Source organism: Malaclemys terrapin, chromosome 24, assembly GCF_027887155.1.
Source record: "Malaclemys terrapin pileata isolate rMalTer1 chromosome 24, rMalTer1.hap1, whole genome shotgun sequence".
Classification (NCBI taxonomy): Eukaryota; Metazoa; Chordata; order Testudines; family Emydidae; genus Malaclemys; species Malaclemys terrapin.
The window spans coordinates 8,489,567-8,506,392 of NC_071528.1; the positions used below are offsets into that span (position 1 = coordinate 8,489,567).

The 16,826-nt window shown below is 45.4% G+C and overlaps 1 protein-coding gene across 4 annotated transcripts in view; it reads left to right on the forward strand.

The window, feature by feature from the left end:
* The window catches only part of RFX2 (regulatory factor X2), a 102,686-nt gene that overhangs the window by 48,919 nt on the left and 36,941 nt on the right, over nt 1–16,826 (forward strand). For 3 of the 4 annotated variants that reach the window (XM_054013954.1, XM_054013955.1, XM_054013953.1), the window contains exons 3-6: nt 1,172–1,261; nt 1,966–2,045; nt 3,463–3,727; nt 13,772–13,846. In XM_054013954.1, coding sequence (XP_053869929.1) covers nt 1,172–1,261; nt 1,966–2,045; nt 3,463–3,727; nt 13,772–13,846 — 510 coding nt within the window. The remainder of the gene's footprint in view (nt 1–1,171; nt 1,262–1,965; nt 2,046–3,462; nt 3,728–13,771; nt 13,847–16,826) is intronic. The other variant, XM_054013956.1, reaches the window with a different exon arrangement.

The window sequence follows — 16,826 nt, forward strand, 5'->3', positions numbered from 1 at the left end:
TTTGACCCGGAAGAAACATTGCTTATTAAAGGATCAGCAGAATATTGCTCTGGAGGAGCAGAAATATTGAGTTTGATCCTGGAACATTGATTTTGGATGCCACAGATGTCGTCGAAAGATACCCACACTAAACATGTAAATTCCTCTTCCAGGCCTTCCAGCAGCTCTTCAACATTAGTTTCTTTCTCAAGCAATCTCTGTTCATCATCAACAGTTCAAATGTGTCACAGGTCAATCTGTGATTATGCCATTAAGAACAACTGAAAGGCAAAGCCTTAAAGGTTTCAACTTCTTATCGAGTTCTTTTATGCTAACATCACTTTTAATGTAGCACAAAAAGAGCAATTTGAAGAAGTGATTGTCCAGGTCAAATTGCTTCAATCTCCTCCAGACAGACTTAAACTTGCAGACCCACTACTAGCTTCTGCAAGCGAATAATAAGAGAAAAAAAATTAAAGGAAGCGGTCGGAAAATCAACTTTGACATTAGTGTAGAATGGCTGTTCGGACATGGCAAATTATGCAATAATGGCTTCAAGGATCCAGAATTAAAAATGCATTTCAATTTAATGTTGTTGGCTTTACATCTGAAAAGAGAGAACTCAGAAGGGGTTAGTGCTCATCATGGCACTGAATGGAGATCAATAAATGTATTTGCTTTGTTCCTTGTAGGGATTATGGCAGAAGTGAACTTTGAAAAAGGGTAGTGGCCTGGGGTAGCAGCTTTTGAAGAGTTTTCCCTGCATAGGAGAAATGCAGGCGTGGGGAAAGATGCAGAGATTTTCCACCATAGTTGTGGTTGACATTTTGTTTTAAGACCAGTTTCTGCTAGTCCCTGGGGTGGCTGCTTAAACCAAGTTTCACTTAAAGATGGGCCCAACCAAACCATTTGGATCCACATCTGAGCTCTCCTCAAAGTTTAGGGTATTGGGTTTGGGGCCCATGTCCAGTTTAACTGTAGTTTAGACTAAATGGAAAATGCGTGGAGGCTTTAGGAGAGGGAGCGTATGTGGGTAGCCATAAAGTATGGTGGGGCTGCTGCCTTTATTTGGGGATTTGGGGCAAATCCTCTAGTAAGTGTATTGCAGGAAATGGCCTAGACAGAATGGGGTGTTCTTGGTCTAACTGTAACACTGTGTCTAAATGCATATGTCTCTTATTTATTTTTTCAGAGGGTTTTGGTTCAAACAACAAGCTCTCCTCCCAAAGGAGCACAGATGCAGCAGATCTCCATTCCCAGAGTTCAGCAGGTGTCACAGCAGGTAAGATTAATGGAGTTGGGGAGCAAATGCTATTGCTATGCAGTCATTTGAAAGCAAAAACAACCTGCAGCCCCTCCCTTACCCACATGTCCAGCATGGGCTGCTTGAAACTGTATAGGCTATCTCTTTAATCAATTAAAATATGGATTTTTTTTGCAGGGAGAGCTGTTTCCTCTGTTATTTCATGTGATTATTCTCTCAAAGTTGTTTAAAGTTTAAAATCAAATTCTCCTCGTCACCTGTCTTGCATCAGGTTTTACTTTATAGGGAGAGATTTATTTTAAAATTATTTTTATAAATATTAAAAAATAATTATTTCACTCTTCTGTAAAGGTGACTGTCTAGAGCCAGTGGTTTTTAAAAATATCCTGACTTGCATACACATAGTAGGCCCAAACAAGCAGCTGTGTTGGCGAAGTGTGTGTTTGCATGTACAGAACGGATGGGTGTGAGAACAGTGTTGTTTGTGCAAAGAATTGTCCATGTGTATTTTAGTTGTGTGAACTTTGATGTGAAATTTTAAAAAAGGAGGGCTTTAAAAAAATACATTCCAAAAATAGGACAAATATAAAGTTAAAAGTTAATATTCATTCTTAAACAGCTTTGAGTGCTTTTTAAATGCTAATTGCTTGTGTGTGCAGTGTCTTCCATAACTGCTTGTCAATAATTCATCTATAAACCCAGGATTGTCACATTTGTTTCAGGTGCAAACTGTGCAGCATGTATACCCAGCCCAGGTCCAGTATGTGGAAGGAGGAGAGGCTGTCTACACCAATGGAACCATGTAAGAGTCTCTGTCATTCACATTACTAGGGCCAATGAATGCCACCCTGACAGATGTAAAAGTTCATTTTTCTTTCTTTGAGAGACAGAGCACAATTGTGTCTGCCCTGAACGGTGGAGAGAGAGTACACAAAAAGCCTTATTCTCCACTTCATACACCCACCTTGCAGCTGGGTACAGTGTCGGTCCTTTCGCTCGCCCCTGTAACAAGGTTTGCTCCGTTCTAGTGCTGCTGCAGGCACTAGCTCCCATAAAGGGGAGAGTGAGCAAGAGGAGAAGCAGCACGCACTACCCTGTGTAACGGGTGTGGCAGTGGTCATACTGCTTCTTTGATGCTGGAGACATTGTGTGTGAGAGAGACACAATTCCTCAAGGAGATCCCACCCTAAACCACATGGAGCTCACTCTATGGGCTGGTCTATACCACCTTGGTAAATCGATCTAACTTACGCAACTTCAGTTACGTGAATAACATAACTGAAGTCGACATAGTTAGATCCACTGACCGCGGTGGCTACACTGTGCTGTGTCGATGGGAGAGCGTCTCCTGTCAACTTCCCTTACGCTTCTCGGGGAGGTGGAGTACACAAATCGATGGGAGAGCACTCTCCCATTGATTTAGCATGTCTTCACCAGATCCTCTAAATCGACACTCGCTGCAATCTACTGATAAGTGTAGACATGCCCTATGTAAATGGATCCTATATTCCTTCTCCAAACCCTTTTGTATCTGTTAGGGAGCTGGGGTAAATAGAGCACCTAAAGGACTTAAAAACTTCAGTCTCATTTTCGAAAGAGACTTAGGAGCTTCAGGCCAGTTCTACAATAGAAATTTTTGCCAGGACAGTAATGTTAGTTAGGGTTGTGAAGTTTTGTTTGTGTTTTTTAAAACAACATTTCTATACCAGAAAAAGCCCTGATATAGATGCAATTTTTGCCAGTTTAGTGTATTTCATTTGGGGAATTGATACCAGAATAAGCCCTCTTTTGACTTTATATAAACTGTGTCTGCACTGAGGGTTTGTTGGTAGCAAACATTTGTCAGTGTTGACTAGGCCTCAGTCTCATTTAGGCATTTTTGGAAATTTTCCCCTAATTTCTGAAGAGCCAGGCTGTCAGAAGGCTCCTTCTTGGGCTCTGTGCTCTCTCATGCTGTACCCAACATTCCACCGCTGACAAAGCAAATGTTCCAAAGGGCTCTGGCGTGATGCCTGCTTCAGGGCTGTCATTGGAGAGATTAATGTTGTCAACTGACTTCTATATCTGAACTAAATTTTAGTAGAGCAAATCCCGTCTGCAATGGAGTCGAGGCTTTTTAAAAAACTTACTGAAGATCACAGTGTGAGAGTAAATTAGATATTTAAGCTCCTCTCCGTTCACGTGTGCTTCACATCCTAACCGTATTGTTCCTTTGACAGCCGAGCCGCCTACTCCTACAACACCGAAGCTCAGATTTATGCCCCCAGCAGCGCAGCTTCCTATTTCGAACCGCAGGGAGGTGGAGCACAGGTGACTACAGCGGCATCCTCTCCTACAGCCATTCCCTCTCACAGCATGGTGGGCATCACTATGGACATTGGGGGAAATCAGATCCTCTCCGGCTCAGGAGCCTATCTCATTCATGGGGGGATGGAAAACACTAGACACTCTCTGTCACTAACTTCACGCTCCTCTCCAGCAACGGTATGTAGCCCTGAAGGTATTGTCACTACAGGGCCAGGAATTGTTCATGGGAAACTGAAAGGACTTCAGAAAATAAATAAGATGTGTGTGTAATATATATACTATATAACATGAATGAGAGGAAGAGAACACATGCTGGTGTGGTGCAAGTGTTTTATTAGCATGAGCTTGGGATGTCTCCTTACTCATGAGGTTAAGGGGGTAACTTGATTACAGCCTCTAAATATAGACTTGGGGAAGAAATATTTAATAATGGGCCCTTTTTTCTGGCAGAGAAATATATCCCGATCCAATGGCTGGAAGTTGAAGTTAGACAAATGCAGGCTGGAAATAAAGTGTAAATTTTTAACAGTGAGGGTAACTAACTGTTGGAACAATTCACCAAAGGTCGTGGTGGATTCCCCATCACTGATAATTTTTAAATCAAGATTGGATGTTTTTCTAAGAGATCTGCTCTAGGAATTATTTTGGGACGTTTGATGGCCTGTACAATACAGGGGGTCAGACTAGATGACCACAATGATCCTTCTGGCCTTGGAATTTCTGAGTCTATTGGTTTGTTAAGTAGATCATCTCAAACACATGTTGATATCATCTTTATGCTGCCCTGTGCCATCATGTCGTCTGTATATGCCATATAGCAAATACAATTTCAGGATATTTTAGAGTTTTAAAACATTTTTTATTGGGACTATATTTTTTGTGTTCCTCCACCTTTGAAGTCTCGTGCCGAGTTCCCATGAGGCCAGCTGTACTGGACTCAATGGGATAAAAAAGCTTTTTTCTTTAATATTTAAGAATATCAGGGGTGATATGTCAGAACTTTCCAGTCTTAAACGCAAGTGCTAATTGGGTGCTAATGTCTTGTTAGAACACCGGTCATCTCCTTTCCAAACGGCTGGTGTGTGTATATAGAAATATGTAGGTTTTATTAGAAATGTATAAGGCTAGCACCCGCTCCATTGAGGAAAAATGGGAACTGCTAATTGGAGAACGCTCTTGAAAACATGGCCAATAAAATTCTCATTTCTAGCCCTGCATAGTTTTGAAATAAGACTTTAAATTTTTTGCCTTTTCATGCCTAGAAGAGCTGTTACTGATCCACGGCTGATTTTTGCCTGGTCTGGACCTTGGCAGGGGTAACTTCTTTTTGTTTTTTGGTGGGAATTTCCACATTTCTGGAGAAAGAAGGAGGAAACTTCTCCGGCAGATTGTTTTTGAGATGAGGGGGGGAAGCCGTTGTTGGAAGCTGTTAGAGTAAATGCCAGGTGGAACAGGAATGGTAGGAATTCATTTAGCACATGGATAATCGCCTCCACCTATGTGGCTTGTAGGTGTGTGTAAATACATAGATTTAATTTCAAATGCATTTGAAAAACAAAATACAGGGCCTTCCACTTATTTTGATCATGTCTGTTCTTGTCATTTTGAGTCAAATAAGTGCTGATCTTGTCACCTGAGTAGGGATGTATTTTAGTCTGCAGAGCAACATGGGATTAGTCATGTGTCAGGTGCTCTGTTACAATGGTGATGGATACAGTACGAGAACCTTAATAGAATTAAATGTCAATAGCATCATCTCACTGACAGGTCTAATTGCTGTAGCTGTCTTATTTTATGGGATTTTTCTTGGCTTTCTCTCTTCTTCTTTGGCTTCATTCAGGATTTAGGCCCCTTACTGTTGAGACAGACCAGCAGGAACAATTCCTGCTCTAAATAGCTCACGGTCTAAGGACAGATAGACAAGAAGGCAGGTTAGCAGGAAGAAGAAACAACAAATAATTTTTTTAAAAGCGAATATCCATGCGAACTAGATTCACTGTAGGTAGCACAACAGAGGTGGGGCTTCAAAAGGGATGTAAGTGTGGCCAGGATAGGAGCCTTGCAGAGGGGCTCAAGAAGGGAGCACTGCATATGGAGCAGCAAGGAAGAAAGTGCAGAAATGTTCATGTGGATGGTTGAAGGTAGGAAAATGAGTGTAGTGGATAGATGTGAACAACACAATGTGAGACAAGTGAAAATAAGTGGACAAGACAGAGTTCCCTAGAAGTTTGAAAGCAATGACAAGGAGCTTGGATTTCCTGCAATAGAAGGTGAGGAGCCAGCAGAAGGATTCAAAGGAGGGAGTGACCTGATCAAATTGATTATCAAGGAAAACTACTTTAGTTGCACCATTTTGTATAGACTGAAAAGAAGGCAGCGTGGATGTTAAGGAGGAAGATAGGATATCTTAGGATATAATGAGGCCTGGCATAAGAGATTCAGCTGTGGGGATGGAAAGAAAAAGGCAGCTCATGGTCATATTGAAGAGGAGGAAGCAGCAGAATTTGGGTGTGGCCTGGGTGAATGGGAGAAGACTAGGAGGGTAGTGGTGCTGTCAACAGTGACAGAACGGGGGAAGATGAGTGTTTGGGAGGGGAGATGAATGAAGCCGACAGCAAGACATTCAAGAGGAGAGGACGAATTATCTTCATACGTGAGATCTGTGGTCAAGAGCCAGCAGTCCCGAACTGGTAATAGCATAAGGAATGTTTCTGGTCTTAACTTGATCTTTGCTAGTAAAGCCTACTGAAATCCTGGCAAAGGGTTTACTTGTAAAGATTTTTGTGAACCTAAAAAACAAATAAGCCTGTAAGCCACCCCCCCACACACACACCTCATAAGAACAGCCATACTGGGTCAGACTAATGGTCCATATAGCCCAGTATCCTGACTTCCAGCAGTGGCCAATGCCAGGTGCTTCAGAGGGAATGAACAGGACAGGTCTTCATCAAGTGATCCATCCCCTGTCGCTCATTCCCAGCTTCTGGCAATCAGAGGCTAGGGACACCAGCCATTGATGGACCTATTCTCCATGAATTTGTCTAGTTCTTTTTTGAACCCTGTTATAGTCTTGGCCTTCACAACATCCTCTGGCAAAGAGTTCCACAGGTTGACTGTACATTGTGTGAAGAAATACTTCCTTTTGTTTGTTTTTAAACCTGCTGCCTATCAATTTAATTTAGTGACCCCTACTTCTTGTGTTATGGGAAGTAAATAACACTTCCTTATTTACTTTCTCCATACTAGTCATGATTCTATAGACCTCTATCATATCTCCCCCTATTCCTCTCCTTTCCAAGTTGAAAAGTCCCAGTTTTATTAATCTCTCCTCATAGGAGTATAGAACAGTTTCCATATCATTTTTGTTGCCCTTTTCTGTACCTTTTCCAATTCCAATATATCTTTTTTGAGATGGGGTGACCACATCTGCACGCAGTATTCAAGATGTGGGTGTACCATGGATTTATATAGCGGCAATATGATATTTTCTGTCTTATTATCTATCCTTTTCCTAATGATTCCCAACATTCTGTTTGCTTTTTTGACTGCCGCTGCACATTGAGTGGATGTTTTCAGAGAACTATCCACAGTGACTCCAAGATCTCTTTCTTGAGTGGTAACAGCTAATTTTCATTTATCAACTTCTCTGCATGACTGTGATTATGGCTGGAATAGTGATATTTTCCATGGTCTATAGCTAGAAGCTCTACCAGATGGGCTGAAAAGTAGGAATCAGGGCCGGCTCCAGGCACCCATGCACATGCTTGGGGCGGCACCTGGTAAGGGGCGGCGGGGGGAGCGTGGCGCGGCATTCCGCGGGGGGGGGGGCGCTCCAGCAGCGCGGCGCTGGGGGGGCAGGCTCCGGTTGCGCGGGGCGCGGCGCTGGAGGGGGGTTCCGGCGGCGGGGGCGGGCTCCGGCGGCGCGGCGCTCGGCGGGGGGGGGGCAGCGCGGGGCTCGGCGCTCGGGGGTTCCGGCGTGCGGCGCTTGGTGGGGGTGCAGCGTGGCGCTGGAGGGGGGGTTCCAGCGGTGCTCGGCAGGAGGCGGGGGTGGGCTCCGGCGGCGTGGCACGGTGCTGGGGGGGAGGGCGGCGCGGGGCTCGGCGCTCGGGGGGGGGGGTTCCGGTGGCGCTTGGCACGGGGGGGGCGGGCTCCGGCACTCGGCAGGGGGCTCGGGGGGCGGCGCTTTTTTTTGCTGCTTGGGGCAGCAAAAAAGCTAGAGCCGGCCCTGGTAGGAATCATATGAAGTCATATGATGATGCCTATTCTAGGACAGGGGTGTGTGATGTCTGTTGTAGGAGAGGGTGTGTGTGTAATCAGATGTCCAGAGGCAAGAGAGCCTGATATTTTCATATCCATAGCTCCCCAGAACCCTTCTCTTCCTCTGGTCCTTTCTGAGCCCTAGTAATCTAGATGATTTTGCTCTTTGCTCAGGAAATGGGTTTGTACCCATTTTCACTCTCCACCAATTAGTGAGTAGCAGTTAATAGAGAACTGTCGTCACCTTATACACCAGTGTTCATGAAGTGAACCAGCAAAATCTTAAATAATGCATGTCTCTGGCTTGCCGGTTGATCTTTCTTGTTAGATAACAAAGATCTAGTTCCTTTCTGTCCTGGGCTAAAGCTGGGATGGAGGGAGGGAAAGATACAGCAGCCGATTTTCTTAAGGCGCTCTGCTGAACCACATTACCTTACACAACATATTTTTGGTGGCCGCACTGTGGCCGCTCTGAGAATTTTTCCTAAAATACTTAATTAACTTTAGGAAAAACAAATAAATATGCACATGTACATGTCCAGATCATTGTAATTAATTTATGTAGGTTTTTTTGCAGACTCGATAATAAAAATAATGCGCAGTTGTCTCTGCTCTTTATTTTTGTTTCTATTCTGTTTAGTTTCCAGTAAAGTGCTTTGCATGCTTTGATTTTTTTTTAGATTGCTAGGTAATACAGGTCTGTCTCATCTTACGCTGGGGTTACGTTCCGCGGTCAGCGCGTAAAGCAAAAACCGCATATAGTCAAAATTACATTGAGTGTAATGGTGGGCGGAATCGCCCGCACTACAGGAACAGTATTTAAATTGTTATTTTTCTCTTTTTTGTTTTGTTTTTGCCGACCGCGTAAAGCTGAATTCGCACATGTTAAATGCGCGTAAGATGCGACAGACCTGTAATTCTGCTACTGTGAAAAGCGATATTTGTATATTTGTTAATATCACTTTTCACAGCACACTTACTCAGCCCTGGCATGCTGGGGGACAAATTAAGCCCTGGATGAGGAGGTGGGTAAGGAGGCAGGGGGGCCAGAGGCATTGGGGGTCTGGGGGAGGCAGCAGGGGTTGAGGTGATGGCCGGGGGTGAGTCCAGGGATGGAGCCCAAAACCCTGCGGTTGGGGGACAGAGCTATGCCGCCTGGCCAGAGTCTGCCGCCCACCACCCCAGGGCAGAAGCCTGAACCCCACCACCCCTGAGAAGGTGGGGAACTCTCACTGGTTGCCTGTTCCTACAGTGTTTGTGGCTCCGGAAGGGGGGTAGGAACCAACCCCTGCAGGCAGCCCCAGGGGAGGAGCCGCCATTTTGCTGCCTCCGCCTCCCCATCACAGCCCAGGAGGCTGTGGCTTCAAGAAAAGCCCCTGGTGGCCGCATGCAGCCACGGTGGCATTTGAGAAACGCTGCTTTAGGCCACAAAAGCCCTGTGGCAGCCCAAAGCAATTGATATTTCGAGTTGCCCGAACTTCAGTGTCTCTTCCACTAAAGTAGCAAATCATGGCGGAGCTGTTGTTGCCATTCTGATTAAAAGCATGCACCTTAATGCGGGGCTGTAAATATATCTAGGCACTTCCTACCAGCCTCTTCTTTTATTTATTTTTTTGGAAGTGTAAAACGTAGCATGCACACTTCTTTAGGGCTGCGTTTATCACGGCATGCCTTTGAGAGAGACTTGCTGCTTGTCTCTGCATTATGTGGGTGCATATACAATACAGATGCTCCACTGTCTCCCTGTCTCGAACAGGGGAAGGAAACAGTGTCTTCCTATGACATTTTGACTCATTTCCTCAAGGCTACATCAGCAATCTGCCTGTGCTGATGAGTTTTGGTTCTTCCCAGTTATCACAGGATGCTGGAAATGTGTCTTAGAAACCACTGAAGCCTACCGAGTCCTTGAAACGGGCCCTTTTTTGAGCTAGATAGTATCTTGTTAAGCTAAGAAGCACCGTAGTCTGCATACTTTGTACTGTATGTCACTATTTTCTGAGTGGAAACAAAGGAATTTATTGTGCAGGGTAGTGTACAGGAGGGAGGGGAGAACACCTAGGCACAGACGTTGTGGAAACCACCTCTTTGGCTACTGAAGTAACCAGATCCATTCTGCTCATTTAGGACTCTGGCAGATTTTGGCTTTGAAAATGGGTATTATTCTACTTTACCTTATGGCCCCCTTCTAGCATGCACTATAAACTGCAGCATAGGGAGTAAGCTAACATAGATAAAGGAGACCATAAGCTGGGTGATCTCCATTCGGATAACAAATGCAAGGCAACAAATGGAGCAAGTGGGCTGTCAGCAACATGGTAACATTTACACCTGCAGTTTCACCCCAGCGATGTTCTGCATGTGTGATCCTGTAGAATTCTCTGTACCGTACGACTGCTAAATGGTGGCAGATGCAGGATTGGCCAAGTCACCTTTGGGAAAGAGAATTTGGTAATGATGCTTCTTCCCTGGATATGTGTTGTTAGTTATTATGATGACGTGTGCTGCCTTATCCCATTGCCACTAATGGGCCAGGAATAGGGCCCTACCAAATTCATGCCATGAGTAACGCAACGCAGACCATGAAATCTGGTGTTTTGGGTGCTTTTACCCTATACTATACAGATTTCACGGGGGAGATGAGTGTTTCTTGGGGATCCTGACCCAAAAGGGAGTTGCAGGGGGGTTGCAAGGTTATTTTAGGAGATTGTGGTATTGCCACCCTTACTTCTGTGCTGAAGTCAGAGCTGGGCGGCCAGAGAGCAGCAGCTGTTGGCCGGGCGCCCAGTTCTGAAAGAAGCGCCCTGCAGGCAGCCGCGCAGAAGTAAGGGTAGCAATACCATACCATGCCATCCTTACTTCTGCGCTGCTGCTGCTGCTGGCGGCGGCTCTGCCGTCAGAGCTGGGATCCTGGCCAGCAGCCACCGTTCACCAGATGCCCAGCTCTGAAGTCAGCACTGCCGCCAGCCACAGCGCAGAAGTAAGGGTAGCACTACCGCAACCCCCCTACAATAACCTTGCAACCTTCCCCCCCCCCACAACCCGTTTTTGAGTCAGGACCCCTACAGTTACACCACTGTGAAATTTCAGATTTAAATAGCTGAAATAATGAAATTTATGATTTTTAAAACCCTATGATTGTGAAATTGACCAAAATGGACCGTGAATTTGGTAGGGCCCTAGCCATGAATAAAGAGTTGCTTGGCCCTTCTCTACTACTGCACATCTAGCGGGGGAACTGGAGGGTGTGTACCTGCCAAGACCTAAGCTTGGGTCTTATTTGCTTCACTTGTAAACAACCAGTGCCCTCTGTCACTGACCGCTTATACAGCCCAGGGAGCTGCATCCCTCTGTTACCAAGGTCACCAGTTGTTGCAGAAGATCCGAGAGCCCTCTGTCCAGGTCTTGGCCGGTGCATAAAGGGAGGATGCTTTTTGACTATTTTGTTTTAAAATGTATTTATTTGTAATGTTTGGCTACAGTTTACATAGGGGCTTTAGGAGGTCCCCATGTGGTAGAAACACCACAGTTCAGTGTCAGTGGGCATGCCAGGGCCACACATGTGATGGAGCTCGGCACGTACGCCATCTCTGTGTAGTCTGGGTGCATGGGGAGGTGGGGATGTGGCCATGAGGCCCATGATTACATCGATCCAGGTTCCAAACCCTCCTGGGCATTCTGGGACCTGGAATAGCAGCTACGGAAGTACGCTGTGATCCCCTGGCAGGCTAGGAGCGGTGGACTCTGCTCCCTGCCCTAAATATCTGTGCCATTCTCCGTCTCCCCCCGCCCACCCTCAGCCTGTTTCTTTGGGATTGGCAGGAGGGGTGAATTTGACCCTCCCTGAACTGGGCTCTCGAGCAATTGTCTTCATTGTTGATTTATTTAAACGCCTTTTCTGTTCCCTTTAAGAAAAGGCCCTTAAAGCAGCTCCAGCCCCACCCCATGAGGAAAAATCCAAAAGGGAAATAGAAAACAAGCTGAAAAGTATTGTCATCTGACCCAGAACGAGAACGGTGAGATCTCTGTTGGAGGATGTATACAGGAGCAGTAGCGTCGGCCTGACCCCTCCCTGTAGGATTGTCTCACGAGGCACTGAAATCATTTGGGATAGGCTGGGCAGATACCCTTAATCCTGGCTGCATTTCAATCCCTGCTTACACCGTGTTCACGGCTAATGGCATCCCCCACCGTTAGGGAGAGCATGGCTACCAACATGGAGGGTTATTGAAAACGTGGGTCCCAATTCTCCATTGTGTAGTCAGTGACTCCAGCGCAGAGGTGCCATGAGACACCAGATCAGAACAGCAGCATTGTCCCCCCACTTTGCACTGATGTAAATGACTGCACAAGGTGCAAGGAAATGGAGACTCGGACCCGAGATGGCCAAGATCACCGGTTCTCAAACTTTTCAGGTTGACGATTTCCCCTACCCGCCCCCACATTGACTGTGAAAGTGAGAGGAAAAAAATGTATCCGTGAAATAAGCTCATATCATTTGTATGTATTTTGAGAGATTGACAGATAGTACTTGGCCTTGAAGGGCAAGGGAGAGGAAGGAACAAGATTTTATTTGCTTTAGATTGTAACAAATTTTTCAGTGCCTCATGACCCCACCCCCCCTCCCCACATGTGCCTTTTGTAACCCCTCTGGGCGTTGCGACCCACCAGTCGGGAAATACTGGTCAAAGTGGCTGTTTTCCTTCCCCAAATCCTGAGGAATTTTGTCATCTGGTTGGGGTCTCCCCTTGCAGGAATACTCAGAAAAATGTTCTAGGAGATTTGGGTTCCTCTGCTGCCTGTGGTGGGAAACGCAAAATACACCTTTAAGTAACCAAATGAAAACTGCAGAGCCGCTGTACAGACCGTGAACCTGAGTATTCCAGTCTATTGCTGGATAGATTGCCATCCCCAAAAGAAACAGCTCTCACAATTAAAGGTGAATTGGCCTCTACGTCAACTACTGGGGGTCTGCCTGTTCTTGAGCTTAATAATAGTCCCCTATAATTACATAGCAGCTTTCATGCTGAATGCTTTACTACAGACTGTCTAAAGGGGCTCCCCCGCCGTTGGTTTGAAACCAGCAACACTACACAGCAGTGTATTAAATGAGGAAATGAAGGATAACTTCTTTAATTAAATGTGCATGGACATCAAGGTAGGCGGAATGTAAATACTCAAGGTGGAATATGGTCAGGGTACCAGTGCTAATGTGCCTTCTGGTGGGTAGAGTGCCATGGGATGGTGACCATGGATGGTTGAGACATTGGTTTAAACTCTCACCCAAGGGCTGACACCATTCTGCAACTCTGATTCAAAGGGGAGAGTGCCCCATACAGCATGCAGGTCTTGCATCCAGCCACTGACCAGGCCCACTTCTGGTTAGCCAGTAAGATACAATATGGCGTACCACCAGGCTGTATGATTTTAGAGTGACACCTTATGCCCATTAGTGCATTATCTGTAGTAGCTCTGCTGGATTCAGTATTTTGTTCAACTACTCTTCGTTTGTTGTTTCTATTAGTAGTTTAGGAAATGCTAATAAGCAAAGCTGTTAATTTGGGTTTCACAGAGATGGGTCTGATGATAGAATGCACCATCTTTATGTGGTTCTCTATTTCATGCAGTAGCTCATTGCTACCAATGAGAATTTTTGGAGGAGTGATTCGCTATATTTGTGGAGGGAAAGGGGAATTTAAAATGCAAGTTCTGAAATGATCCTAGCTCCGTTCTTTCATCCTTAATGTGTGTCCCAGCTGCACCGTTAGTTTGCATGTGTTATAATAACATTTCTCTGCTGCACCTTCAGCCCATAAGGACTGTACCTTATCTCCCTTGCATCTTTGTCATGAACCTATTTATAGAAAGCATTAATCATTATTCAGATTATTAATAAAGACAAATCTTGGCTGTTGCTAACTATCTGATTTCCTTTCTTTTCTTTTTTCTCGTGCACGTTTTCTTTAGCTTGAAATGGCGATTGAAAATCTACAAAAAAATGAAGGGATTACATCACACAAAAGCAGTTTGCTCAACAGCCATGTAAGTTACTATTGGACTTTACAACCTCTTCCCTGCTTTGTTAGGAGCATTATTTATAGCCGTTTTGTACACCAGCTAATCTGGGCAAATCAAAGCAGCCTATGGTTTGGTTGCCAGCATTCCCCATGGCAGCCCTGTCCATAGAAACAATAGTGTGCAAAAGCCTGCGATGATTTTTATGTATGTTTGTCAAGATGCTCTGGATTCTGTTATCTGTCTCTGCCCCATGTTTGTTTATTTAATCTGCCTTGAAATGGAAACTGCAGGCACTTAAATAAATGCATTGAGAGGTTTGTCTCCCTTCACTGGAAGTTTGCTGGAAAACAGTTTTGTAACGCTTAGCAGCAAACCCTCTGTATTGAATCCTAACAGATGGCCCCTACACCTGTGTAACAAAAGCATAGTGTGTGTGTCTGTGTCTTGGAGTGCGTGAGCCTGTATTTCTTCTTTATATAATCAGGAAAAGCCTTGACTGTTGCAAAGCTTTGCTAAACCCACTTGCTGGAACTTTCTATTTCATGCTGATAGCAACCATTTCTTTGCTTTGGGTGAAATTCACCCCAGTCTTCTGGGCCTATGCAAGGCCTTCTGTGTTATGTCTTCCAGCCTTGATCCAGCAAAGCTTAATTTTTAAGCACATAATTATTTGGGGCTAAAAGGCTCTAATCCAAACCACGCTGAAGTCAATAGGAAGGTTCCCATTGAATTCAGTGGGCTTTGGGATCAGGCCCCAAGTGTGGTTCTACACGGAAAAGTCCTGGTATAAAAATGGCGCCTTCACCCACAGTCCTGGTCTCTCTGTGCATTTAAAGTCAGATCTGTTGACCCTGTTGGGGAACAAAAGGATAACTACCCCCCACCAGCCCTGGAGCAGTGGTGTAGCCAAGATGGGACATTTGGGTGGGCCCCGACTTCAGGTGGGCGGGCAGCGATGGGGGGAAGGAGGATCAGGGCCTACCTCCCGCACCACCTCCAGCCGGCCTTGGGGGTGGGGGGGTGGATGCTCTGGCCAGGGGATCTCTGGGGCCCCTGGCACACACCTAGCTCTGGGAGGAGATGCCGCTCTGCAGCGGCAACGGCACGCCGGGCCTGGCTCTCCAAGCGGCAGGATTCCTCCGTCGCTGTGGAGTCACCTAAAGCCCAACCTCCTCCCACTGGCAGATTAGTCACTGGGCCAAAGGGACATACCCAGGGGCCCCAGCCAATTGGGGGGGGTTCTAGAAAGATGGACGCCTCCACCCAGTGCTCCTGCTGGAGAGCGGGGTTGGGGTGCAGGGCTTGCCCCGCTCTCCAGCTGGAGCGCCGGGAGGAGTGGGGCAGGATCCCACGACCCAACCCCACTCCCTGGCAGGAGCGCCGGGCTGGCAGAGTGGGGCAAGCGCCCGACCCTGCTCCTTAGCTGGAGCACCTGGCAGGCGAGCAGAGTGGGGCAAGCTGGGGCCAGATCAGAGCTGGGGCTGGGGTGTGGGCCTGGATGCTAAGTGGGTGGGCTGTGGCCCACCCAGGCCCACCTGTGGCTATGCCCCTGTCATGGAGAACCAGCACAGTTCTGCTGTAGTGAACTGGACTTCTTTTTGGTTCACACATCAATGAAACTGTTAATTTAATGGTCCAGTCCGTCAAGGTGCTGAACTCCACCCTTTCGGCTCTGAGCTACCTCAACTCTCGTTTGAGTCAGTGGGAGCTGAGATCACTTAGCTCCTTGCAGGATCAGGCCTTCAGATTCCTGTGTCATCAGATTATATTCATGGTCACACCCATGCAACTCCACTGAAGAGCAGCATAGATGAGACTATGAGAACATTTGCTGTACAGAGTTAGCCTTATTGATGATGGTGCATAAGCTGGAACTAACCCAGCTGTTAGAGCACAGGGTGGTTTAGATGACCTGGCAGTAGGAAAAATACACACTTGTCAACTTGAGAACATTTTGATGTGGAAAAATATTGCAATAAATGTGGAATCCCACTCTGACCAATTTTTAAACTAGTCATGTCTCTGAGTAGAACAGTATTAATTCTGTGTAGCCTTTGGCCAGGCCTGGCTATTCTGCACTAGGGTGAATTTCACCAAAAAATAACAAAAAGAAAATAACTCTACCAGTTTTTGTCAAGTATATCAACTTTATTTCTGAGTTATTGTAGTTAGTGTTCTGTTTGATCAGATTTTAGAAAAAAATCTTCAGAATTGCCTTCCCTAAGTGATTGTTTAAAGCAATCATCAGATTTTTTTTTTAATTGATTCTTTTTGTTGGATTTTTCGGTTTGAACCATTAGGAGTCACGTTTTTAAGCTTATTTCTGCAACCACAGGGTTAGAAACGTACTTTAAAAAGAATGAAAGCTGAGATTCTCCGAATCACATCATTCCAGGAACTGGGGTTTTAAGATAAACACCAAAAATCATAAGTCCTGCGATAAAATCATGGGAGTTGGCAACACTGAATCTCTTCTAGTATTTCTGGGAATTTCTAAAGAGCACTGCTGATATCATAATTTTGACTCTGTGAAGTGCTGTAGGAGGACAGAAGGCCAAAGGGTCAGAAATTCCAGCTACCCAGCTGTGTCTGGTGATGATTTAAATGTCCATTACCACAGGCATGTTCCTCTTTTTTTCTGTGTGGAGGCTTCTGACCTCCAACATTAAAAATAAAATAAAATAAATTTTGAATCAAGAATCCTTTGATAGCTTCCTTGCAAGCAGGTCTTTTTTTGAAATCCCTGGTAGAGTAGATAAAGTAATTGGCTGGTTTGAGTTTCCGTTTTCCTTCTCATGAACAAACAATTGCTGTTTCTGCAGAGACTATGTTAAATGGAATTACCGGTACTTTACAGTGTAGAAGTAAAGAACAAGAACAAAGATTTCTTTAAATTGTCAGTAGTTTATTTAGGTTCTGTTATAAATAAGTTTTTACAAAACCTAATATGTATAAGTGTTTTCATGAAAACATATATACATCTTAGTGTTTGCATTACCCTGCT